Source organism: Myodes glareolus, chromosome 9 (assembly GCF_982192425.1).
Source record: "Myodes glareolus chromosome 9, mMyoGla1.1, whole genome shotgun sequence".
Lineage (NCBI taxonomy): Eukaryota > Metazoa > Chordata > Mammalia > Rodentia > Cricetidae > Myodes > Myodes glareolus.
Window position 1 is genome coordinate 14600110 of NC_142034.1, and position 25025 is coordinate 14625134.

Sequence of the window (25025 nt, forward strand, 5' to 3'; positions counted from 1 at the left end):
GAGAAGGAGGAAGAGGAGAGAGAGAGAAAGAGAGAGAGAGAGAGAGAGAGAGAGAGAGAGAGAGAAGCAGAGAGGGAGAAAGGGGAGAAGTGGGAAGAAGGGAGAGACAGAAGCTGCCTCTTTGAGAGAAAGACTGAAAAGGGAGGGACTCAGGCTGGAAGCTGAAGATCAGCTTGCCTCAGAAGACAGGAGGGAGTGGACGTGGCTTGTCTCTTAAAGGGACAGAGCAGACCATTACACCCAGGACTTCCTAGACCGCATTCCTCAGGAAATAAAGTCTCCCTGGGACCTTATGGTGACAGGAACAGCTTAAGGAAGGGCCTGTTTGCTTTGGTCACAGCGGCAGATGCTGGGGACAGCTGGTCATGATGCACCCAATCAGGAAGCAGAGAAGGGTGAATGTTGCTCTAGCCGGCTTTCTCATTTCTGTTCGGTCCCAGACCTCAGCCCATGGGATGCTGACCCCCACCTTGAAGGCAGGTCTTCCCAAACATGTGTTTCCATGGTGATCCTGAGTCTCACTAAGTTGACAGGATGAACCATCACAGGCCTTGTATCCAGGTCTTCTAGGAACACCTGCGTTCCCACACCCGGAGCTCCCATACACCTTCTGGCCTGTTCCCTGCGCTGCTTCTCAGAATCCCTTAGCCTGCCTTGCATGCGTCTCTCAAAGTCTCTACTTTGGATTGAAAGGGTACTAGTCCTGCGAGGTGTCCAACATGCTGGTGCCATGCTGGGCCGAGGCCCCCATCTTGGTTCCACGGAGCCTCACCCAGCTGCCCACAAACGGCAGGCACAGTTCCAATCAGAGCCTCGCAAAGGGAAGGGAATTGCTGGCGTGTCTGTGACTCAGCCATGGGTGTCACTCAAACCCACAGCCATAGGGACTCGGCAACAGGCGGAGACAGATACAGGCACTGAGAAGGAAGATTGATTATGAGCCTGTCTGAGGGGTCAGGCACTAAATTTGTCTCCCTTAACTGTGGAAGGCTAAAGATGAGCCGGGAAAGGTGGCCGCTTGCCTTTGGCTTATCAGTTGTCAGCAGCCACGGGGGCCCATTAAGTCCGAATCGTCCGAATCTGTATCCAGTTTCTGGTGGCTTGACAAACATAATTGCCTGGGGTGGGGGCGCTAATAGTGCTCATGTGGCCCTCTGATGAGCCCATTTTGGCTCCAAGTGCTCACACTATCTGTCACAAGGGGACTGGCTCTCTTACCAACGTGTTCTTTCCTTTTCAGAGCTGTTTATCAGCGCTGGGGTCTTCATCTCAGTAATTGAACCTTCAGCCCAAATGATGTGTGTGTGTGTGTGTGTGTGTGTGTGTGTGTGTGTGTGTGTGTGTGATGGGGTGTGTGTGTGTGTGTGTGTGTGTATGTGTGATAATGATGGGGTGTGTGTGTGTGTGATGATGATGATGATGGTGTGTGTGTGTGTGTGTGTGTGATGGTGTGTGTGTGTGTGTGTGATGGTGTGTGTGTGTGTGTGTGTGTGTGTGTGTATGTGTGATGATGATGGGGTGTGTGTGTGTGTGATGATGATGATGATGGGGTGTGTGTGTGTGTGTGTGTGTGTGTGTGTGTGTGTGGTGTGTGTGTGTCCAGGTTCTCAGCAATCTGCAAGTCAACATGGCAGGGCCCTTACCCACTGCCTGTTAGGAAGCGATTCAGGAACCACTTTGTGCTGTGGGAACCATCACCTCATTTGTCTGATTAGAGCTCAGAGCTCTCCAAGTGGGATGTGGGGTACAACACGTTCAGAAATTTTTCTTTACACAAACCCGAGACTTGTTAATGGGGAGCTGAGCTCAGAACACTGCGTCCAGATTGGTAGACATTTAAAAATAGCTGTAGGCATGGGGGCAGTAGGGGAGAAAAGCAGTCTGAAATGGTCATGTACCCCGTACCTAGGCAGCAGATTTCCCCACATTGTAGGAGCTGGTGTTATTAGAAAAGAAGATGGATGTAATTGTAACCTGTCACCGCTGACCTGCCTTCAGTACCAGGGCCTGGAAGAACACAATTACCTATAAAAAGGCCCCAGGGTGAGCTAAAGAAGCCTAGCAAGAACATAAACATGTTCACATCCTTTGCTGTACAATCCCACACCTGAGATGTTGTTCCTTATGTAATTCGGAGGAGAAAAGAGCTGGCATGCACAGAGATCATTGCACCAGCATTCTGCTAGTCTAGTTATTAGCCTGCGATGTCGAAAGCAATTCCGAATGCACCCAAGGACCCATGAATCCATCTGAAGACGTCTTGGTGGCTCTCTAGCTCTGCCTGGGAACACGGCTGGCTACCAAGAAAAAATGTGTTTGCAGCAGTCAGAAAGGCAGCAATTCAGTTTAAGTATCTTTATTTGAAAATAATATAAGAAGCACTGAGAAGCCTTGAAGAAAACAAGAGTATTTGTGTGTAGATATGGCAGGGAAGCTAGCCCCATGAAATATCTACAGTGTGGCTCCTTAAAAACGGAACAGTGACAGTCCCAGCTGGCATGCCATTGGGCATGGGGGAAGTCATGTGGGACACCACCCCTAGATGAAGTTATAAGTGATTAAAAACTTCTGAGAGAGGGAGAATTAGTCTCCCCTAGAGATGAGCACCCTGAATGGTCATCTAGTCCCAAGTGGTCAGCCCTAAAAAATATTCACACAGGCAATAATAAATGGACTCAGTAGCTTGAATTTATATATTTATTCACATACATACATATATATATATATACATGCATACATGTGTTCTGGCATTATCTTGAAATCTGTAATAGTGGTGTGCATTTTATGTACACATGTGTGCATACATGTGCGTGTCTGCCTGCATGAATGTGTGTGTGGGTGTTGCATAAGCATGTGTATATGTGTGTGTATGGAGGCCAGAGGTATCCACAGGTGTCTTTCTTGGCTGCTTTCCACTTTATCTTTTGAGATCAGGTCTCCCATGGAACCTGGAGCTCGCTGAGTAAGCTAGCAACCCTATCTAGGGATTCTCCTGTCTCTGCCTCCCAGTTCTGAAATTATAGGCATGCACCGCCATGTTCTGCTTCTTTAAAAACGTGTTCTGGGGTCAAGATTCAAGTCCTGGGTTTTCATGGGCTTTATCAATTGAACCATCTTCCTAACCTCATAATAGTTTTGAATAAGGGGTCAAAGACTTACAAATAATGTAGCTTATCTGAACTCAAAACTAGAAGCCTTTACTGGGATGTGACCAGCTGATGATCTGGAGACATAGCCTGTGCCATGCCCACCACTAAGACACCATTTACCCTGCAGAGAGCATGCTCACCTCAGACTCAGACTTTGCTGCCCTCATGGCAGGGCGCAGCTCACAGCCCCGTTCAGGACTTAGCTTGTTTATCTTAATTGTGAAAACCTCCTTGACCAAAGCTCAGACACTCTTCTGGGTCCTTCGTCAGGAAAGGTGAGGTGCTGTGTGGGTGTCAGTAAGAAGTATTAAGAGGATGCCTATTATAGGATCAAGAAGGTAGTGTCTTGGACAACAGGCCAGCACAGGCCATCTGCAGCTAGCCACACCCCCACTGACCTGCCTTGCGGGGCCTCTGATGTCTTGTTTCATCTACACACCATGGCAGGCTCTGCCCATCCTGCCATGACTAATTCACAGCCCCACTCATCTTAGTTCTCCACACCCATCTGCACACTGCCACCAAATCACACATGCTCTTCAAAGCCGGGCATTTGCAACCGGAAAGGAAGCTCTTTGGTGTTTTGCTTGTTTGGTGGTTGGTTTGTTTTTTAGAGAATAAGAGAAAGAAAATGAAATGGCATCAGCCAGCCAAACCTCCACCCCCCCTCCCCCATGGCCAGCCCTAAGGGAGAGTCTTTGTAGAGTATGTGGCTCTCCTGCCCTGGCCCCATGCCCAGTTCCCCTTCAAAGCTCTCTATTCTAGCAGGGGTGCCCCTGCCATCTTTATGTTAAGTTCAAGGTTGGTTGTACCAAAGAGAATATCCAGGAATTTCCCGTAGGTCCAGTCCTTCTGGGTACATCCCATTGGAGTGAGAAGACAGCACAGGGCCCTTGGCTCAATGGCTGTGCCTTAAATTCACTGCTATTTCAGACAGCAATTTCAGCTCCACGGTTACCTGTCTGCTTCTCTAGCAGCGGCCTGGCTGCTCAGGCTGCAGCCTGGCGGGAATTCTGTTCCCACAGGCACTGGCTCTGTCAATGCCCCAAGGATAGCTTTACCTAAATCTCTATCATTCTATTTATAAATAAGACTCAAGATTCAAAGGCTGGAGTGAAAATCTGCTAGCTCAGAGAGACTGGGTTATGACTAGCTAACTCCTCTTGCTGGCTCTCCAAAAGACCTGTGGTTCCAGATGCCCTCTGGTGCTCTATGATTACCTTCCGCCAACTAGTTGCTCACTCAGCCTCCTGGCCTAAAGTTAATTTTATTTAATTACTGCAAATGTGAACTCAGGGTTCACAGTGTAATCGAATATCCCCCAACAAAAATGTCATGAAGAAATGCTTGAAGAGCATCTTGGGCACAGACAGGTTACACCCCATCCCCATCGCAAGAGGTTCCCCTGCCTCAATAACAACTCTATGTGCCCTTCCTTGAACTCTTTCTGGGTACCACCTACTGGGCTCTGGACTAGCCAGAGGCCTCATCGTGGGAAATGGTGTGTCTAACAGGTAAACCCTTGAGTGTGAGCACCCAGCTGGAAAGTAGAGTTAGAATTCTGTCCCAAAGTCATGTGACCTCAAAGCCATGGTGGTCCCTGGTACCATCAGTCCTCCATATCTCAGGATGGTGATTGTTAGCCCACTACAAGAGACAAAGGACCAGAAGCCCTCTCCTGTCACTGCCACCAAGCAGGCTGCCTGTCTTATCTGGTCAGAAGGGGCCCAGTTCTGTCCCTGTTCTGAAGTTTCTTCCACCCCAAGTAAAGGCAGAAAGCATTCTCTGTACCCTATAAACATAAAACCATCTATAACCTGACTTGTTCATAATTATATTTTTAGCACATAATTACAAGATTAATGGATTAATTATAATTTATTTGTAAATCACTAACCGCATTACTCCAAAAACATTTTCCCTAAAGATTATTTTGGGTTGCTTGGGGCATGATAATGAAAGGAACAGTTAAAAAAAATGGGAAACGCACAACCAGTAGCCTAATTAAAGATAATCAAATCAGCCTCCGCCTTCACGGAGCTAACCTTGCCGCCTGTGGTGGGTGGGGAAGGGCGGTCGTTTCTTCTCGCAGATCTTCAGGAGCCGTGGTAACATGGTATCCCTTCTGTTTCCCCGTCTCTGTCTGGAACAGCCTCCGTTTGATGGTGAAGATGAGGATGAACTGTTTCAGTCTATAATGGAGCACAATGTGTCCTACCCCAAATCCTTGTCCAAGGAGGCCGTTTCCATCTGCAAAGGAGTGAGTACATCCAGGTTTCCCCTCCAGCAGTCAACCAGGACGGCTGGCAGAGGAAATACCCTTTCATACCAAATGTTGTCTTTGAGACAAGGTCTTGCTATTTATCTCAGCCAGTCCTGAACTCCCTATGTAGCCCAGGCTGGCCTTGAACTGGCAATCCTCTCACCTGCCCCTCACAAAGGCTGAGATTACTGGTATGCACCACCATGCCTGGCTTCCCTTTCCAGTCTTCTAAGAGAGACACCAGAACTCTCACCAATGCATGCTGCTGCAAAACGTAGTGACACACAGGGCACAGGGGACAGAAGAGACTCGAATTCCAGTACTGTCCAAGGGTCTTGTCTCATCTTCTTATTCTACTGCATTTCAGTTCCCTGTCCATTTCTTAACATTGCAAGGGGGCAGGGGACAGCTCAGTAAGTAAAGTGCTTGCCACGTCAGCACAAAAACCTGAATTCAGTCCTCGGAACCCACAGAAAACATGCGTGCCGGGTGTGGTGGCATACACTATTGGAACAAAGGCAGGTGGAGCCCTGAGGCTCACCCGCCAGCCAGCCTAAATCCAATCCTTATGTTCCAAGGAGGAACGATGCCTGAGGTCGGCCTCCACACACATGCATACACTCATACAACCTCTGTCTTCCACACATGTTCACACGCGTACATGTACCCACAGTTACAAAATAGAGAAGTAGTCTCAGGCCCTGGGGGAGTGCTGTTTCTCACATCTGGCCTCCTAATTAATTCTCCTAACTAATCTCCACATCTGTGACACAGTTCGTTCTTTCTCTCTCTTAAGACAGATATATTTTTAAAATGGGTATAGATCATCCATGGACAGATCATTGCATTTTTACAAAATGGATACGCGCATGTAGCTGCACCCTGGTCAAGAGAGACAGAACCCTAAATGCCCCTTCTGTCCCCCTTACAGTTGCTGTTACCCACAGCACCAAGATAATCAGTATTAATCACACAGACTAATCTTGCCTGTCTGGGCCTTTGCACGGAGGGGATCCTTCAGCTGGTGCCCCAGACCTGACTCTTTAGCCCAGCACAACAGTAGTAAATGTAGCCAAATAGCCGTGTAAATAGCCATGTGTTGCTGTGTTTCCCTCTTGCATGTTGTTGCATGGTTTTCCCTGTGTGGACATCAGACAGACAGTCCATCTCTGTGTTCACTCATGGTGGGGGAGGGCACTTGCATTGTTTCTGCCATGGCTGGTGGCCGCTACAAATAGAATTGTTTTGAACCTCCTGGTGGTGGTGGCTTAATTCATTTTTAGTGGTCAAGCTTTGAATCACAAACTTCCTTTTTAAATTTATCAAAAGAGAATATCCCACACCCAGTGTTATCATTTAGTGTGTTTGAAGGTGCCCGTGGCAGCTGGAGGAGCCTCTTGCTGTGGAAGAGCCCAGAGTTGGTACCTCCCTCTGAGTCCCACACCATACCTTGAAATGAGTCACTTGCTGTCTGCTGCAACATGTGCTTTTTCCTAGCCCCTGTGCCTGGTGACGTTTTATCCAGGCAACAGGAGGAACGGGATGCTTGTCACAGCTTCCTGCGGGATGCTGGCCTGCTGTACTTTCAGCACACATGGTTTTCAGTGATTTTATGCCTTTTTTTTTTTGTCAGTTGTGCGTAGAAATAATGTGAACTTCTCTTCCTCTTTCCCTCTGCCCCACCTTCCTTCCTTCCCCTCTGGTGTACCGAGAACTGAACCTAGAGCTTTATGCCCTGTAAAGGAAGCTCCCCACCACCGAGCCATATCCCCAGTCCCTGCTTCCCCATCTACAGACAGAATGCCAATTCAAAGCACATGATACACACAGCTGTCTGTTTAATTTTTATTCCATTTGGCCATTGTTTACAACTGTGAAAAATCACTCTACACAGGCCACACCTGTCATAGCACATGTGTGTGTCCTGGTGAACGTTCAGTGTGTTCTCAGGCAGCACCACCATCTGTGCCCAGAGGCAGAACCGGCCAGGGAAGGCGCTGGCTCTGGGAGGCTGCTGTCACCAAGCTGTCTTTTTGTCTCTTTCTCTCCAGCTTATGACCAAACACCCCGCCAAGCGGCTGGGCTGCGGGCCCGAGGGAGAGCGGGATGTCAGAGAGCACGCCTTCTTCAGGAGGATCGACTGGGAAAAACTGGAGAACAGGGAGATCCAGCCACCGTTCAAGCCCAAAGTGGTGAGTCCCGAAGAGCATCCTGAGCTGTGTCCCTGATCCTGGGCATGGCCCTCTCTCCCTTTCTCTGAAAAGTAGGAGGCTAGTGACCCTGGCCTGGGCAGAGTAAGGAAAATGGCTGAGCCACCAGCTTGGGACTGTGCACAGCCATGAAATCTGATGGCCAGGGTTCCGTTCCCTTTCCAGAGTGAGGACAGATGTGAGGACAGAGAGAGGACAGATGCACGGACTCCTAGCCCTCCTTGCCCTCTCAAGGATGGCCACAGAACTCCCAGACAATTAACCACCAGGTTCTGCACTAGAGTCTGGGGACATTGTACCCTGCAGAGCTCTCCTGGTCCTTGACAGGACTTGGGCCTTGGTCGGTCTCTAACTTTCCTAGATCTGCCTACTTCTCCAGCCTCCCTGACATCCCACCTCACCATGGGACCCCAAAGCACACCTAGATCTCCACCAACTCACAGGCAGGGCCTGGACACCATTCCCACAGTGGCTTCTGCACCCACGCATCCACTGCGAGGAGGGTGGGCCACCACCAGCTCCACCATTGCTGGCTTTATTCAGCTTCTGCTATGTGATTCCCATTCTTTAAAATTCTGTTTGACCTGTCATACAATGGCCCCTGTTCCAGACTCTTTACAAACATTCGTTCACACAGTCCTCCTGACACCCCTGTGAGGAGACATGATTGTCCCCGCTTTGCATTTGAGGAAACAAAAACACAGAGAGGCAGAAAAACTCGACAGAAGACACAGCTGGCAGATGTGGGCAGGATAGCAGCAAGGTCCTTTCCCCACTGCCATGTCTCAGTATGTTGGTGGCAGCCCCACAGCTTCTGCTGGTAGTGAATGGCAGCCACTGTGTTGCTTCTTACACCTTCCATCCATAGAACTAAACAAAACTGAGTGTCTTTAAAACACCAGCTCCTCACACACCCCACCTGCTTCTCTACACTGCTCAGGATGTCCCCCCCCCCGCCTTCCCTTCCAAATCTTAGCCCCAGTGAACCTCTGGCCTGTGCTCTCCAGAGACGGGAAGGCGAGCTGCCATCATCATGGTCAGCATCACCTCCACTCTGCTGATCGGCCCCGACCTGCCTCTGACCAGCGTACCTGAGCAGGCGAGGAAATCCTGTGGTAGCAGAGTTGCTGAGTAGGAGCAGCAAATCCTTCCTCAGATGTGCCCACGTGCCCTCTGCGCCAAAAATATCACTGGCAGTGGCGAGTCCGCTGAACTTTATTCTCCTCAGACATTTTTAGCCCAGACTGAAGACAAACTAAAATTAATCAGGTCAGTTGACTTTCCCCTGAATCATTGTTGCAAACAGGCAACTAAATACCCACCCCCAGCTTCTCTTCCGCCAGCCTTGGATTTGGGTGCTCCTACGAGGACCTCTACTTCAGGTCACATGACCTGGTTGTAAGACTTGGGGAGAGATGAGTTGATGCAGATAGTCAGCAGGACAGTGTTTGAGTTTCTTCTTGTTCACAGCTGCCTTCGTCCTTATCTTTCTACATTAAAATGTGCAATGTCGGCAGTGGTGTCTGAAGCAAGGAACACGAGCCCCCACCCACCCACCCCTTTCCCCATGTAGACCCTGCTTAAAGGATCAAGCAGAGAGGAATTCCTAGTCTGTCACTTTTAGAAAGAGGCAGAGCACCGCAAACCTAACCATAAAGCAGTTTCTTTTGGTTCTTCTCATCTTGGGTTCAGAAAAACACTATTTCAGTCTCCCAGCTTTTATAGGGTGCCAGCCTTGAACTCGTGGGCAGGGAAAACCAGGAGTGACTTATCTCAGGAAACTGAGAATGTGGAAGGATCTGGAAGCAAAGTGGGTCCTAGGGTAGCAGCTGATATGTGAGCGGTGTTTATCTCTTTATTCCAAACAAACGGCAGTTTGTTTGTTTGTGCTGAGTGCTAGTTTATAAAAGGAATACGTTACATTTGGCAGAGGGGAAACAACCCCAGCAGCACAGACAGAAGAGAAACAGTTCCTAAAGCTGCAGCTTTTGTGACGAGGCCAGAGGCAAGAACAAGCCACGCATGCTCACAGTGAGCTTCTTTAGCCCTAGATCCTGGAGTCTATTAGGTGTTCTGTTGTGTGTTTTGTTCTTTGTTTTCTACTTTCTACTACTTTAAAAACCTCTTAGGAAAAATGATTCCAGAATTACTGATAACCCCCGCGCACACTAGGAGGGGAGAGACATTATACAACAGGGCAGACATGGAGCTTACCAAGAAGAATCAGGGTTCCCTTGGGGTTCAGTCTTTTTACCTCTTTTTATCACTTGAATAGCAACTTAAATTAACCTTTAGATCAAACCGTCATACAAAATGGGTGAGGTGTCACAGCCAAAGACCCTTATGGTGTAGAACCCATTGGGAAGTTCAATACAGAGCCTTCCATCTCCCACTAACATTAAAGTCAAGAGCCACAGTGCTTCCGTAGCCTGCCTACTATGAGAGGTCATGCGTACAGGAGTGCAAAGAGACAAGAGTGGTGGGCACCACATATCGGGACTAGAGCCTCAGCAATGAGGGAAGAGAAGGCCCAGTCCTCAACAGAGCCATGTCTGTCCCCCAGAGGCGTCCATGTGCCACTGTGAAGTCAAGATTGTCCCTCGGCAGGGTAGAGGCTTTCCTGTGCTAATTTGCCTTAAAGTAAAGGTAAAACCAGACAGGGGTGCTGTGCAGATCCAGAAGTCAAGCCACTAGACAACGGCCCCCTTGTCCTTATGAGAAAATGCCATCCAGCCCGGTCCCAGTGAGCTGCTCAAGGAAGCACATATAGCCAGCTTCAGCCGTGATGTGTCCAGCGTTCCCCCCAGCCAGCCGAAGTCATTAAAGGAAAGTCTATCCGTATTCAGACAGTTCCGTGAAAGAGATACTCTTTTTGGAAGACATGTCACCTCTGAGAAAGGTCCCTCTTCAGTTAAAGCAGAACCAAATGTTCCTGCTTCCCTGTGGCTTCGAGCAGGCAAGGAGGTACCACACAAGGAGCACTACAGCCAGCCTGTTTGGCCCCTGACCCTCACCCAGGGAAGGACAGCCCCCTCTTTCTGCTTGGCCTAAGAAGTGAAGGTCCTAAGCAGCCACTCTGACTGCAGGGCTGGTCTCCAGGTGTACTGGTCATGCAAATGAAGTGACCTGAAGCCACTTCTTCCATTTTCCCAGACACAGCAAAAGCATAGAGTTAATTGATTCTTTTTCCTTTTTTGAATTCTATCCATTGGCACAAGAAGTCTCAGTAGCCGCTTCCCAGACAAACCAAAAATAGCCACTGTACTAGAAGGGACGTTAGAGGAAGGGTGTTAACCTGTAAAGTCAATACCAAGAACTAAATATCCCTGAATCCACAGGTAGGAGAAGCATTTTTTAGATGGACCAGTCTCTCAAGAGGCAGCCTTCCTTGGGAAGTTACTGTAGTGACTTTATCAAAAGGAGGTAAGAAAAACTAGAATAACTCTCACCAGGGCATTGTCATCCTTGGGGCAAAAGTCAAAGACAGTAAGAACAGCAAACAGAGGCATAGGTGTCACTGGATCAGCAGGCACAATCATGATTCCTTCCCCCACTCCACCATCATGAAGGGAGCCAGCAACGGGCATGCTTAAAAGATGAGGGGCCCCTTGCATGGTGTCATTAGCCTGTTTAAAGAATATGGTGATGGATTGGGGTTGGCAGGTTTTTTGTTTGTTTGTTTTTTAATTATTTTGAAAGAATTTCTCAGCCCTGTGAAAGAGTTGGGAAACTGGGCATGGTGGCAGCCCTCCAGTAAAACCAGTACTCAAGAAGTAGAGGCAGTGGATCATGAACTGGAAGATACCCTGAACTACATGATGAGATCCTGTCTCAAAAGAGCCAAAGGCTAGGGGTGTGGCTCAGGGGTATAACACTTGCCTGGAATGCATAAGGCCTTGGGTTCAATCCCAGCTCTGTAAGAAAAAAAAAGTGGGGGGGGATAATAAAAGAATTTCTACAATCCCATTGGCTAGATTCTCTAGATGTTAGTATTATACCATGCTTGCTCTGTTCTTTTTTCAATTTTTTCTTTGAACTGATATATACACACACATACACAGTGCACGTGTGTGTTTTCCCGAACCACTTGAGATTAAGTTATAGATATTATGCTTCTTGAAACATAATGACCCTGTGTTATTTTCTAAACTTGAGGATATCTCATGGCACGGTGTTCTTTTAATAACGAGTCTGGGAAGTTGCTTATCTGGAACAGCAGCTACCCAGGTGAAGGAGGAAGTCTGTAGTGACTGTCTAACTGAGATAATGTCTCTGGCACATCTAATCAAGCCCTCTTGAGTGGCAGGCTGGTTTGTTTTCCTGGCCTTTCCGTTGAGCTAGTAACAGGGAGGCTAATTAAAATTGAGATTCTCGGGGCTCAACAGGCTTTACTGACAACTTAAAAACACTAACCATCCTTGGAGACAGAAGAAATCACATCATGGTGCACTGGGGTTTGCGTTAAGCCTTTAAATCACTCACTGTCAGCATCTTTCACTGGTGATTAGAAGCAAGCACTTTCTCCTAGTCTTTAATAATTGCTTTCCCAAATATTTTTCTGCTTGGGAGAAATAAAACCTTTTTAATAATAACAAATATAAGCCTTAGAGTTTTGGTGGGTAAGGACACTGTACATATAGAATGCTCTCAGTTTTGGTTTTGTTTTTTTTTTTTTTTGGTTTGTCTTTTGATAAAGGGTTTCTCTATGTAGCCCTGGCTATTCTGGAATTTGCTGTGTAGATTAGGCTGGCCTCCTTGAACTCAAAGATCTACCTGCCCTTGCCTCCTGAGTGCTGGCATTAAAGGTGTGTCCCATCATATTTGACTAAAGTACTGACTTGTGCGGTCTTATATCTGTCAGGAAACCCATCCATGAAACGAGACTCCCTCCAAACAGCTTTTGCCCTTCCCAAGTCAATGTTGTAAGGAGGCAAGCTGACTATGTCTAATGAAGTCCAAAAAAACCAAAGCCCTTCTCTAGCCCCTCCCCCCAGGAATGTTGGCCAGAAGTAGACGACGTCTCAATCTCTTTCAGGTAATTATTACCATTAAAATACTATCCATCTATGGCCAAATGATCAGCCAAGCAGTAAAAATTATAAAAGGGAAGACGGTCTCTCCCCTCCCTAACTTCTAGTCCCACAATTCATGATCTTTTCTGTAACCTTCCAGAAAGTTCTATGCATGTGTAAACCCGTACATAAAGGACCCAATATGGCATTTGGCATCTCACGTCTTTCACATATCAATGTACCGCAGAGGTTCGTGGGTTCGTGGCATTCCTCACACGGCCATTCCTGATTCTCGACATCTCCAAATCCTCTCCTCTATCCGTTCTTATTCTCCAGACTTTCTCTACCAAAATGCACTGGCTTCAGTGGGCATCCAGGCCTTCGGTGAGCACACTTCCAGAACCTTGAGTGACTAAGCAAACTAACTGCACTGTTTAACCATTAACCCCGCGCGTGCCGCTGCTTGCCCTCTTCCTGCATCGAGACCTTCCCTGAGCATGCTGGTCTTCGTGGAAAGGGGCAGAGCAGTGGGCAGAGATCCGCCCCAAGGCCTTCCGGACACTTGACCTTACAACCCAGGGAGCAGAGAGCAGATTACACCAGCTTGTGTCTGCCATGGGCTGTTTAACTCACACGAAGAGATGTGAGGACCTGTGCAGAGGTGGGGCGATATCTTCCCAAATGCCCACACTGTGCCACACAGTGTTGTAGTCTCCCCCAGAGCAGAGGCTTCAGGACAGGCAAGCATTCTCCTGATGCCAAGGATACCCTGCCATATCTAGCAACTGTAAGAGGCCCTCCCCAGATTCCTGCATTTCCTTTGATTTCTATGCTTTTGCAGCTAACCTATATGATTCATTTGTTCTGAACTCAGCCTACCCCTGGGATCTGTGTGGTTCTGCTTCCTAGCAGTCATTATTCTGTAAACACTCACGCATGCTCCCGTGCCAGTGACCATGGAGTTATAGTCAACATTACTGAGACACCATAGAGCTCAGACCAGCACACGCATTGCACAGGCTCAGTGCTTCGCAGGCTGAAAGCCATGCCGGGCAGCACAGCTCGTTCCCCTCCCTCTGCCCTTTCACAGAACAAAAGGGTTGGAAGGCTGCTTGCCACCCAGGGTGTGGGTACAGAGCTTTGCAGCCCAGCTTCCCCCTTGAGCCTGTGTCCCTCTGTGCTGAGCCTGCATCGCTCTGTGCTCTGTAACATCTTTATTATGCCTGCCTTCTCTTGGGGCCACTTTATTGATTGGTAAATTTACTAGACAGGTGGTGCTTTCTCTTCTGTCATGAGCAAATGCCCCGACAAAAGCAACTTAGGAGTGAAAGGGTTCGTGCCAGCTCATTGTTTTTTGGCAAACCAGGGTTGACAAAAACTCAAGCTCGCTAGTCATATCCATGACTAGGAGAAGAGAAAGAGTGGATGTCTACGGGTTTGCACTCACCTTGCTCCTCCCACTCCTGTGTAGTTATGATCCCTGGCTTAGGGAATGGTGTCACCCTCAGGAGGCAGGGCTTCCTCAGTGTGATCAAGACAACCCCTCCCAGGCTTGTCCACAGGTCAACCTGATCTGGGCAGTCCCTCGCTGAGACTGCCTTCCGAGGTGGTTCTAGATTGGGAATAGCCAATGATTAAAACTAATCATCATGGGTAGAGCTATCAAAATGACAAAGAGGTTAATTCCCTAATAAGGAGATAGAAGGCAGATTGTTAATAGCCTCCATTCAACCTTCAGATATCATCACGTAGCATGCAAGGCTATTGTTTGTATCTTCTCTCCTACATAGAAAGGCTTCACACATGTTAAGTCCTTCGGCCCTCACCACAGTCTTGGAAGGTGGGCAGTCACATCCCCATTTTACCTTTAAAGGGAGATGAGAGTCCTAAAGCTGCACCTGGGTCTCTTGGTCTCTGGCCCGGTTCTCACTCTGCTGTCTCTCCTCAAGTGCTGGCACTGCCCAATGGGGGGGGGGGGCAGACACCAACTATTCTCAAGGAGATCGGGGGACCTGCCTGGGGTCACACACCAGCCCAGTCAGGTCTGGACCGCTTCCTGCTGACCGTTTTTCTGCCGAGTTTGTTCCATGCCACCTTGCTGGCAAAGGTTTCCACTGGTGGAAGCTGTTGGGTGGCCCTGGAGGTGTGCACCATGTTTCCTCACTCCAGAGGCACTGTTCATAAGCTGATTTAGCCGCTGTGCGGGTCTAGTGGGCCAGAACTCAGAGGCCACAAACAACCCAAACTTGCCTGTTGCTATAGCTGCTGTGGAGACTGCCCTTCAAATGGCTGTGGTAATAACGTCTCGGCTTCATGCCTGATGAATGTCGGGAGAGCATCTGCAGTCAAGCTAGCTCCTCCCACCACTTCGCTTGCTTGTCCACAGATCTCACTGGTGCCCCCATTTTTCTCTTACTCCCTACCCAACTCTAAGGTGGCACCTGAAGCTCTGTACCCATCGTGCTGATGATCTCAAGGTTGGATCACAGGCAGCGGGCACTGGATTTTTAAATGTATCATCTCCTGCCCAAGCAGCCAGAGGACTCTGACGTTTGTTTGTTTGTTTGGGGATTTTTTGTTTTGTCTGTGTCATGGTTGATGTGTCTGAACTTGAGTGATTCAATTTTTCTTCTTTGTCCTCAGCCTGCCCTTGCCTCTGGTCTCTCCACCTAAACTGAGTCAGTTTAAGAAAAGCCTTGATTTGCAAAAATGTGATTTCGCTCCCTCTCTTTCTTTGAGCCAGGGAAAATTCCCAGGAGCGTTCAGGTGAGAGAAGAGGAAGGTGTCTCTGGTGCTGAGCAGTTTTGAGACTCCTAGTCACGTGGTCATTCAGTATGCTCACAGATCAGTGACTGGATTGACTGGGGCTCCAGGCTGTCCCCTTGGCTCCACAGTCTTCAGTACAGATGGCACGAGGCTTCACCAAAGGAGCATTCTCATCCCATTTATTGCATTTCTTGGCTTTATAAGCCCTAGACACCGCAGCTATAACTTCCTCTGGAATACTGGTTGTAGGACTGGATGTCTTCTTCCTTCCCTGTCTCTCCCAGTGTTGATGTTTGTGTGGCTCCCCTTTGTACGTTTTAAAAACTCTCCTTTTAGTTTTTGGGTTTGTTTTCCCTCCTTTGGCAATAAATTCATGGCACTAAGAAACTTCCCACTTAAAACTAATTTGTGAGCATCATAAAGACAGTATTCAATAAAGACCAAATCATACAATCTTCTCAGAGAACAAATGCATAAATGTAATACCAGACAGGCAGGCAAAGAGAACATTACCTTGGCTCGCCTTGTCTGCCTTGTGGGGACTCAGATCCTCTCTCTTTTTTCTCAGAACCTCCTCCTTGCTCTTCTTTGCATTGTCAGTATCAGAAAAAGGACAGATGATGTCTTCTTGAGGGTGCTCTTGCCCACCCTCTGAAAGCATCAACAGTAACACACTTGTATTCTTCCAGGCAGTGGGTACCCATCCACTGGATTCCAGAGGGTTTTTCTCAAAGCCAACCCTCACAGGGTGGTACCACTCGCTTACATCGCTTTTCCTGTGGGCTTCTGCAACTTTCGCATGCTCTGCTCCCACACATGACTGCTTCTGCCCAATTTCCTTGTTTGGCCCCTTCCCACCAACCACAGGACCTCTCATTACAGTCTAGATATATGGAGACCAGTGTTTTGTAATAGCTGCACTGTTGACATTTTGAGTCAATAAGTCTTTGGGGGTGAGAAGTCCTTCATTTTAGAACATTTAGCAGTTTCCCTTTCTAACTACTAGTTGACAATGGCATCCCTTGTCCAAGTTATATGACAATTAAAAAAAATGATTCCATTGTTAAAAAGCCATGTCTTTCCAAAAAGACACCTGTTTCTTTAGCAGTCTACATCATTGCAATAGAGCTGAATGTTGAAGCTGGTTTCCATTATTTATCTGATTTACGGATCAAATGCAGACTCCTGGTCAGTTCCTGAGAAGAAACAGTATTTACTCACCTGCTTCCTGAAGAGCCCTTTTCAGTGGTCCAGGATGTTCCCTGCATGTGGGGTGATGTGTTTGCAGGCTGTGCCTCTGCTCACCTTGGCTTTGAAGTGCTTTGGGTTCTTGCAAAGAAAAACATCATGGGAATACAAAGTTTGAAAGCTGAACCTTTGGCGCCCCATATACGGGAGCAAGACTGATGATGAGTGGGCTTCATTGCCTGTATAACTACACAGAGGGACTAAGCCCCGCCCCCGTCCAACATGACCGTACAGAACTCTGCCCTTGCCACACATGCACTCCACACATTGCCGCCCATTGCTGCAGTGTGAACTGTCCCGAGTTCCGAGTACATAACTGTTTCTTAAGTGAAAATAATACCGGAAAGGGGCACTGTTGTTTTTGAAGACCTTGCCTTAAACTTAAGACATGTTTTCTACCTCCTTAGACACTTAGCAGTGTGTTTTATTTGCTGAAGAGAAAGTAGGAAAATTATAATGAAACGAGATTTTTCTAGAAAACCCATCTAGAAGATAGAAGAAGTGAGAAAATACAGCCCATGAGGCTAACAGATCTTAGTTTAAATAATAATAATAAAAATGTGTGCTGAACTCTGACCAAGACCTAGGTTCTACGTGGAACTCGACAATAAACCTTTTTAACGGCATGAGGGGGAGGTACAGTTCCTCTCCCTACTCTATAAAAGAGATGATTGGGTAGATTCCACCTCACAAATTACCTAGACCTGCCCTCTGCTGGAGATCCAGCAATGCCACATTAGGTTAAAGCCTATGCCGACTCAGAATAAGTGCTGCCAGCAGGTCAAAGAACAATGGCTTGTAGCATGATCAGAACCAGCGTTAGTAGCGCTGGTGAAACTCCCAACTCTTCCTTGGAAGTCCCAGAGACCTTGGCATGCCTTACCCTTTCTAGGTATCTGGAAAAGTGAGGCTACCCATTCCCTACATTCCTAGAAGAAGTTTAAAGTTTTGCAAGTGCATCGTGCAGTGGGTCTTATGTAACTCTAAGTCGTATAACTGACTCTGAGTTGAGTAAGATTCGCATGCAGTACTGCTTAAGCGGCTGTCTAGTTAGACCCTCACAGGGGAGCTATGCCAGAAGCCTCCATATGCAAAGAGTGTCTTGGCAGATCCTGAAGGAGGATACTATTCAAGACAGACCACAGGCTTTACTGTGCCTCTCTGGTAAAATGCTCACCTCCTCCCGCCTTGAGACCATGCTGTGAATGAGCTCCATGTTGACCTGCCTGCCACTGGGTTGCTCTATCCAGATGTGCAGAATTCTTACTGGGTGTAAGAGCTTATCTCCTACCATTGTAACTGTACCTATCCCATACTGCTTTAAGATTACTCTGAGGGTTGGAGTTTCTAAAACATCCCGGTTATATGGCAAAGATACACAGCTTCTGTCTGATTATGAATATTAGTACAAAGAAGCAGATGTGGGACAGTAACTTCACCCTGTCAGTTCAAGGGCACTTACAGGCACAACCAACATCATGGCCTTTTCAACATGGAGCTGTGACTGATGGCCCTGTGTGTGCACCATTCATGCTAATAGCTCCGCTTGCTCAACAAGGTAATATTGAAGTTAAGAGAGACTGTCATCTTGCTATGTTGTAACCAACAGTGTGTTTCTATTTAGAGTTTTGATTCTAAGAATGTGTGAAGATTTACAATCAAGTAACACTCTGTTGTTTGCTGTGCCTAGCTTCTGTTTCCAGTAGGCCTGCAAGTCCTCCAAGAGTCTTCCTGCCCAGCCAGGCCCAATTTCCCTGGGACATGCCCTTTCTCTCCAAATGCTCGCAGAATACTACCCCTGTATTGTTCATTTTCTTACCTCTTTTTTTTTTTCTCCACAGTGCGGCAAAGGAGCAGAAAACTTTGACAAGTTCTTCACACGAGGGCAGCCTGTCTTAACACCGCCAGATCAACTGGTCATCGCTAACATAGACCAGTCTGATTTTGAAGGGTTCTCGTATGTCAACCCCCAGTTTGTGCACCCGATCTTGCAAAGCGCAGTATGAAATCCATAAACGAGAGATCAAATGCCTCCCCAGCCCCCAGCCTCCCCAGCAGTGGGAAATGTTCCTTAACCCTGAAAATTTAAGGCTATGGCCTTGTTTGTTATTCCACACAGAGGCCTGAAAATTCTAAGGACATTAGTCCATAAGTGATCAACTTTTCAGGATCTCTCTCTCTCTCTCTCTCTTTCTGTCTCTCTCTCCTCTTCTCTTCTACAACCAAGAACATTATCTTAGTGGATGATGACATAAAGTACAGAGTCCAGCTTAATTATGTAGAAGCACTTCTGGCTCTAAGTTAATTCTTCCTAGAAAACAAAGAGATTTGTACCCCTTTCCCTTTTTTGGTATGATCGGATATATTCTCCACACCCTCCATCTTTGGATTTCCATCATCAGGATCCCTCAACCAGAGGTAGTAAAGTGAACCTGCTCCAGCTCAAGGGCTGGAAGCATCTCAACCCAAGATGTCTTTGGAAGGAAAGAACAGGAAGCCCAAAGAGTAAGCAAGGAGAGGTTGGGGGTGTAGAACCTCCAAGACCCCATCGCTTCTGTTCTCTGCTTCAGTGGAAACAGTCCCTAGAATCTGAGAGGGCAGAATGAACCTAATCACCATCCCCAGACGTCACAGCGCAACCATAGTGCGGCAGTTTAAGAACGAAAGAAAACTTCAGGCGAATATTCATTGAATCTATCATCTGGGTTGCCCTACTTGGTTGGTAACTATCTTGATGACTCATTCTTTTTAAGAGGCCAAATCATCTAAGGACATTGCTAAACAAGCATGTGAAATCATTTCAGATCAAGGATAAACCATGTGTATGTTCATTTTAATCTCTGGGAGATGACTCCTCAGTCCAGGGTGCCATCGGTAATTATCATGCCACTACTCACGAGTGTTGTTAGCCAACCCCACACACATGATAATATTTTACTACCTTTGTGGGTACCCTTCCTCAGAAGCTGACGTGTATGACCTCATCCCTTTTTGTACTATTTATTTAATAAGCTGCAGTGTCGTTTATGAAAGTACAATGTATAGTAATTTAATCAAAGTATTGACTAGCATCAGCCCCTATTGATGGATTTTCCTCCTTTCTCTAGCCCTAATATTCACTTAGAGATGAAAAACAATATAGTTTGGGTTCCCCTTTCTAGTTCCTATTGAATGACACACCTGGAGCTGTAGGATCAAGATACTTTATGCTTATATCAGCTCAAAGATGTTTTCTTGCTAGAAGGATTTTAATATGTTTTGTGAGTGCATCATGCAATGGATTTTGCATGTTTATAATAAACCTTAATAGCAAGTTAATCTATATTATTGATATAATTGTATCAAGTATAAAGAGTATTATGATAATTTTTATAAGACACGATTGTGCTATATTTGTGAAGGTTCATGTTTCCAGTCTGCTTTAAGATCAAGTGTCAGCTTTACTCATTGCTGCCGTTGCTCTCTTACCCGCTCCCCCACACACTGGCACTCTATCAGATATATTAATTTTTTAATGTAGATGTAATTTTAAATATGAATGGCTACTTTACACATTTAACTAGGCTTTTACTATATATGTATATATGTGTATATATATATTTGATTCTACCTGCAAACCCCGCTTTTGTTTGTGGGAATTATTTTTGAGATGAGATTCAGTTAACATCTTCATGGCATCTCTGTTCGGGTTCCTCCAACACACCTCCTCTTGGAGGCAGCTGGAAACATTCAATTCCAGTGTACCTGATATGTTTGTTTACGTGTGGCATTGTTACAGCACCTAGGCTGAACTCTGTGTGTGTGTGTGTGTGTGTGTGTGTGTGTGTGTGTGTCTGTGTCTGTGTCTGTCTGTCTGTCTGTCTGTCTTACTCTTTTCAGCCTATGTCTTTTGGGGACTCTAGGGGTGGAAGGGTGGGAGGATTCCCTTCTGTATGTTCATATGTACACAACCAGAAGTACATAGTCTTTGCCCCAGAATGACCCAGTGTGTACTCCAGCACATACAAACTCCACGAGACAAACTTTATCCCCATGCCTACATAGAACCAACCCTGAAGCTGTTCCCAACAGACCCTTTCCAGAGGCACACGCTGTCTTAAAGCTGTTGCTGGAACATTCCGGTCTTTCAAGAGCGCTTCTTTGGTCAAGCACCTTCCCGATACACAGTGTTTAGAAGAGTTCCCGCCTGTCCTTCTAGAAGGTGTCTCTCCTGAAAGCATCTCCCAGCTAAGCTCTCCCCTGTCATTCTCCACCTGTCAGGCTGACTGTCATGTATGCTCTAACCACCGGGACTGAGATAAGGCTGTTCTGCAAACCCCTAATCACAAGGCGATACAGAGTGGGAATGGGTCAGACTGAAAAAGAGCAGTTTCTTCTGCAATCTTTCATGAATTCTGAACTTCAGAACTCAAAAAGGGACTCATGTATTGATCTTAGAAGTCAAGCTCATGGTCTTGGCGACCCACTTTATCAAAAACACTCTGCTTGGTCCAACAGTAAAGGAACTGGTGTATGAGCCTTGGGAATGAAAGGCTTGTTCTTGACCAGGCGGAACAGCAGGGCTGATTGCCAGTGAACCTCTCAAGCTGAGGGAAGCCACAGAGAAGAGACACAAGGGTCGTAGACAGTCCACCCCAAGGTGCCAAGCTGCCTGTTTGTCTTAAGCAAATAGCAGACTTGAGTTTCCCTGTAAACAGCCAACATCCAGTTCTGAATGATTCGCCTTCTCTAGAAAGCACGTTCCAATCCTTTGGGTGGCTTGCATGCTTAGAGACTGTGAAACAACATTGTCAAAAGGGAGGAAAATCCCCCAGTAACAGAGCCACAGAGCCAGCCTTTGCCTAAGGAACAGCACCCTGGCGGACAACCCAGAGAAGTGGTAGCTGTTTAAGGAAGTCTATTTTATACACTGCTGAGTGTTAAATTTAGATAAAGGCTAATACTTTAAAGATCTGGGCAGCCTGAGACAGTTATTGCTGCAAAGCCAACTCATGTGGATAGCCATTAGCAGCTGTTAGGTAGGATCAAATGAGGAAACTCTACATCACTGTCCCACTCGACAAGCCTTGTGTGAAATGGGGCTCCCGGGACAAGACTGCCATTTGAACTGAAGCCACCATATTGGCAGCTGGAGTCAGGAGGGTGCCCTAAAGGGTTTAGCCCCTGGGAGACTCTTTCAGAAGCACCTGCCCTCAGACTCTGCCTGCGCTGGTAGGTCCTGTGGACAGAACCTGGCATAATCTGAGTCTCCACAGGACCATCTGGCTGTGACCCAGAAAATCCACTGAAATTGTTTTGGTTTGTATTATCTTCCCCTGGAAGGTGGCCATTGCGCTGCGGCAGTTCTCCGCCTTCCACCACAGGCCAGTGGGCTAACTCTGCTTTTGGCACAGCATCTCAGGTTCCCTAGCACTTGGGCTGAATGGGAAAAGCTGGAGTATGCTGCCAGGTACAGCCCTGGGACGGTAATAGGAGACTCACCTCCAGGCGGGAGTTAATCCAGGAGGTGAATGAGAAGCCCCAGGAACTAAAATGACCATCCTCACCGAATCAGCCTCTTATCTCTGTGGCCTAGTTTGAGTCTTTTCTTTCATTGGTCTTTTTATTAGTAATTTGAGGAACTCCAGGAGGCCCAAACTCAGCCTGAGATGATCACGTGAAAGATTACCAGAGGCCAGTATTAACCCTCAAGTGTTGCCGCTCAGGAGTTATATTCTTAGCAGTGTGGTGGCTTGCCAGGCCCCAAAGAGTCACCCTTTGATATGTCACAAAGAGGAGGCTGAAGCCAGCACCTCTGGGGAAGAGCAGGGCTTGCGTTCACCCAGAAAGACATGGAAGGTGCCTGCATGGGCTTTCCAATGGTGGTCATTGTCGCAAACAGAAGCGACCCTTTGTTGGTCTTCAAATGTGTGTGTTTATTGCCAGGGACAGTTGGCTCCCCTCTCAGACTCTACTGTAAGAAGTCCTTCGCTCTGGGCGGAGTCAGGCCAGCCAGCAGACCCTGGAAGCCACTAAGCTCCACCTCTTTCCATCTGATAATTGCGGGCAGCTGAGACTAGGTGCAGACATTTAAAAAACAAACAAGCAAACAAAAAACCCACAACCAACAGTGCCCTGCCAGTTTATGCTTAGCAGGAAAAATGAGAAGGTTTGTGCAGGACTTTGTTTTCTCAGAACGGAAGAGGGGGAAGAGAGTCACATGGCTGTGAAGGCCTCGGCAGGGCGCCACCACCTGACAGTCCTTTTCTCACCTATTTCCTGTGTGTACTTGTCACACTGTTTCCTGTTTGTTTACAGCCCCAGAAGGGTGGGGGTGCCTGCCCCCGCCCAGCGCATGACTGAGCACACCAAACAGCCCTGCTCAGGAGTTGCATGCTGACCACGGGAGGTAGGGGACAGTAGTTGGCAGTGGCTCCACACAAACTTGGCATTAGGAAACATGTTTGAAAACTCGTTTTCCTTGACCCACTGTTAACAAAACATGGCCCTCCTGCCATGTCTCATTTGGGCCAGTGCAGCAAATCTAGAGGAAGCTGTTTCTTTCTGACGTTAGAATAACCCAGAAAGCCAGGAAAAGGGTGCTTGAGGTATGCACAGGTGTGGTGTTCTAGAAGTGGTGTCCCCTGTTGCCAAGTGACAATTACAGCGTCAAGACTCAGTGGTTAGACCTATATATGGTTCAGCTTTCTGTGCCCCTCATTCATGCGGTCAGGTGTCAGTCAGTAAACACGCTGGACACACTAAGTCATTAAACAGCCTTACTGTGACCCTCCCCGGAAGCCCACAACTTCCAAAGACTTTTTTTTTTTAAACCTAAGACAAGAAATTAACTTATTAACTCTAGTAGAAGACCTGGATATCCTGGGCTATTTGTACTTTTTTATAGAGAACTTTAATAACTCAATTCTTTTCAAATGAGTTTTTTAAAATAAAACTAATAAAAATTTCATAAAATTCTAATTCCGTGGAGCCTATAGGAAGACTTAACTGGAGTTGGATAGCACACCCTTGACCTGCAATCCCATTGCAGGATTTACCCACACCAGTAAGGTCTGGGGTCCACATTGGAATTGCTACAGTATTGGAATGGTACTCTCTCTTTAGTAGACACTAAGGACAGCTGCCTAAGGTTTAGGTATCTTTAAACTGTAGGGAAGATGGCCTCATAGCCCCCCTTCCTGACACAGCCCTAGAAGAACATTCCTGGGAATCTCGGGGGCCCCTCTCCTTGCTTTCTAAGAGTTGGTGAGCAAGAAGGGGGTGCTTCTTTGACTCTGTCTCCAGTTGCTTCTGATCCCTGAGTCTCTCACATTTGGTAAAAATTGAGAGATGCCCTATAAGGATTTTGCCCATTGGGCAGTTTAAACTTCCTATCCCAAGAAGTAAGCGGCAGCATGGGGTGTGTCTAGGGCTTCTGTTTCCATTTCCTTGTGTGTGAGTGGACAGAACCCTACTTTTCAGAAAATAGCTACCCACCCCACTTTGTAAGAACCCCTTTTTTTCTAAAATATGACAAAAGGCGGCTTTGCACTTTTAGATTAAACAACTGTGTCTTTTGTCTCCTGTTTCTTTTAAAGGCTATTCTGTAATCAATGTTTGTAGATTTTTGTTACTATTTTGCCTGGAAAAAATGTGACTCTCTCTTTGGGAGGTTCAGTAGACTATTAAACATTATCCGCGAAGGTGGTTACTATTTTGAGCCTAAGGGTTTCTAAGAATCGGCCTTCCTGACTATGAAGGTTTTTCAGATTATCTTTTATAGGCGATCAGAAGCATTGGAAGTTGCGTTTCCTATACAATTTCTGTTTTGTTTTATGAAGGGCACGCCATGTTTAAACATGTTTAAATCTCTCATTGAGAAACGTCATGCAAAAGCAGGTCGCGGTTTTGGGCCCGAGTAGGCCGGTCCTGGTGAGTGCAGGGGCTGTGCCACAGCTCACTGGGTCTCCTGGCAGGTGAGAAGATATGTAAATTACTGCATAGCTTTCTTGGATTTGTGTAACCCCTAATCTTCGTTTGCATGATTCGCTTTATTAGATGCATTCATTGTAGTTCGGAAGCAAGTGTGTATGAATAAAGATACTGATCACTGCTGAGTGAGCGGCTCATGTCATTACGTCGTCATTTGCATCCCATAATGGCCCTTGCTCTTCTTTCCCAGCCGGGGTTCACTGAATGGCGTCGCCTCCAGGCGCTTCCTGTAGAACACTTTCTCATCTTTTCACCTGCTCCAGGCCTGGCCTGCTATTAAAGTCACCTTTTTAAAAAACCATAAAATGGCTTTGGGGACTGGAGAGATGGCCAAGCAGTTACGGGCCTGGAGTTCTGATCCCAGCACACACGGCAGGCAGAGTGTCCCACAAAGCCAGCACCGATG

At 47.1% G+C, this 25025-nt stretch overlaps 1 protein-coding gene across 1 annotated transcript in view; it reads left to right on the top strand.

Moving 5' to 3' along the window:
• The window catches only part of Prkca (protein kinase C alpha), a 396832-nt gene extending 372088 nt beyond the window's left edge, over positions 1-24744 (top strand). Inside the window, exons 15-17 of the mRNA XM_087909850.1 lie at positions 5302-5409; positions 7464-7604; positions 18490-24744. Of these exons, the coding sequence (XP_087765976.1) occupies positions 5302-5409; positions 7464-7604; positions 18490-18654 (414 nt within the window). The 3' untranslated portion in view covers positions 18655-24744. The remainder of the gene's footprint in view (positions 1-5301; positions 5410-7463; positions 7605-18489) is intronic.
• Positions 24745-25025: the final 281 nt, after the last annotated feature.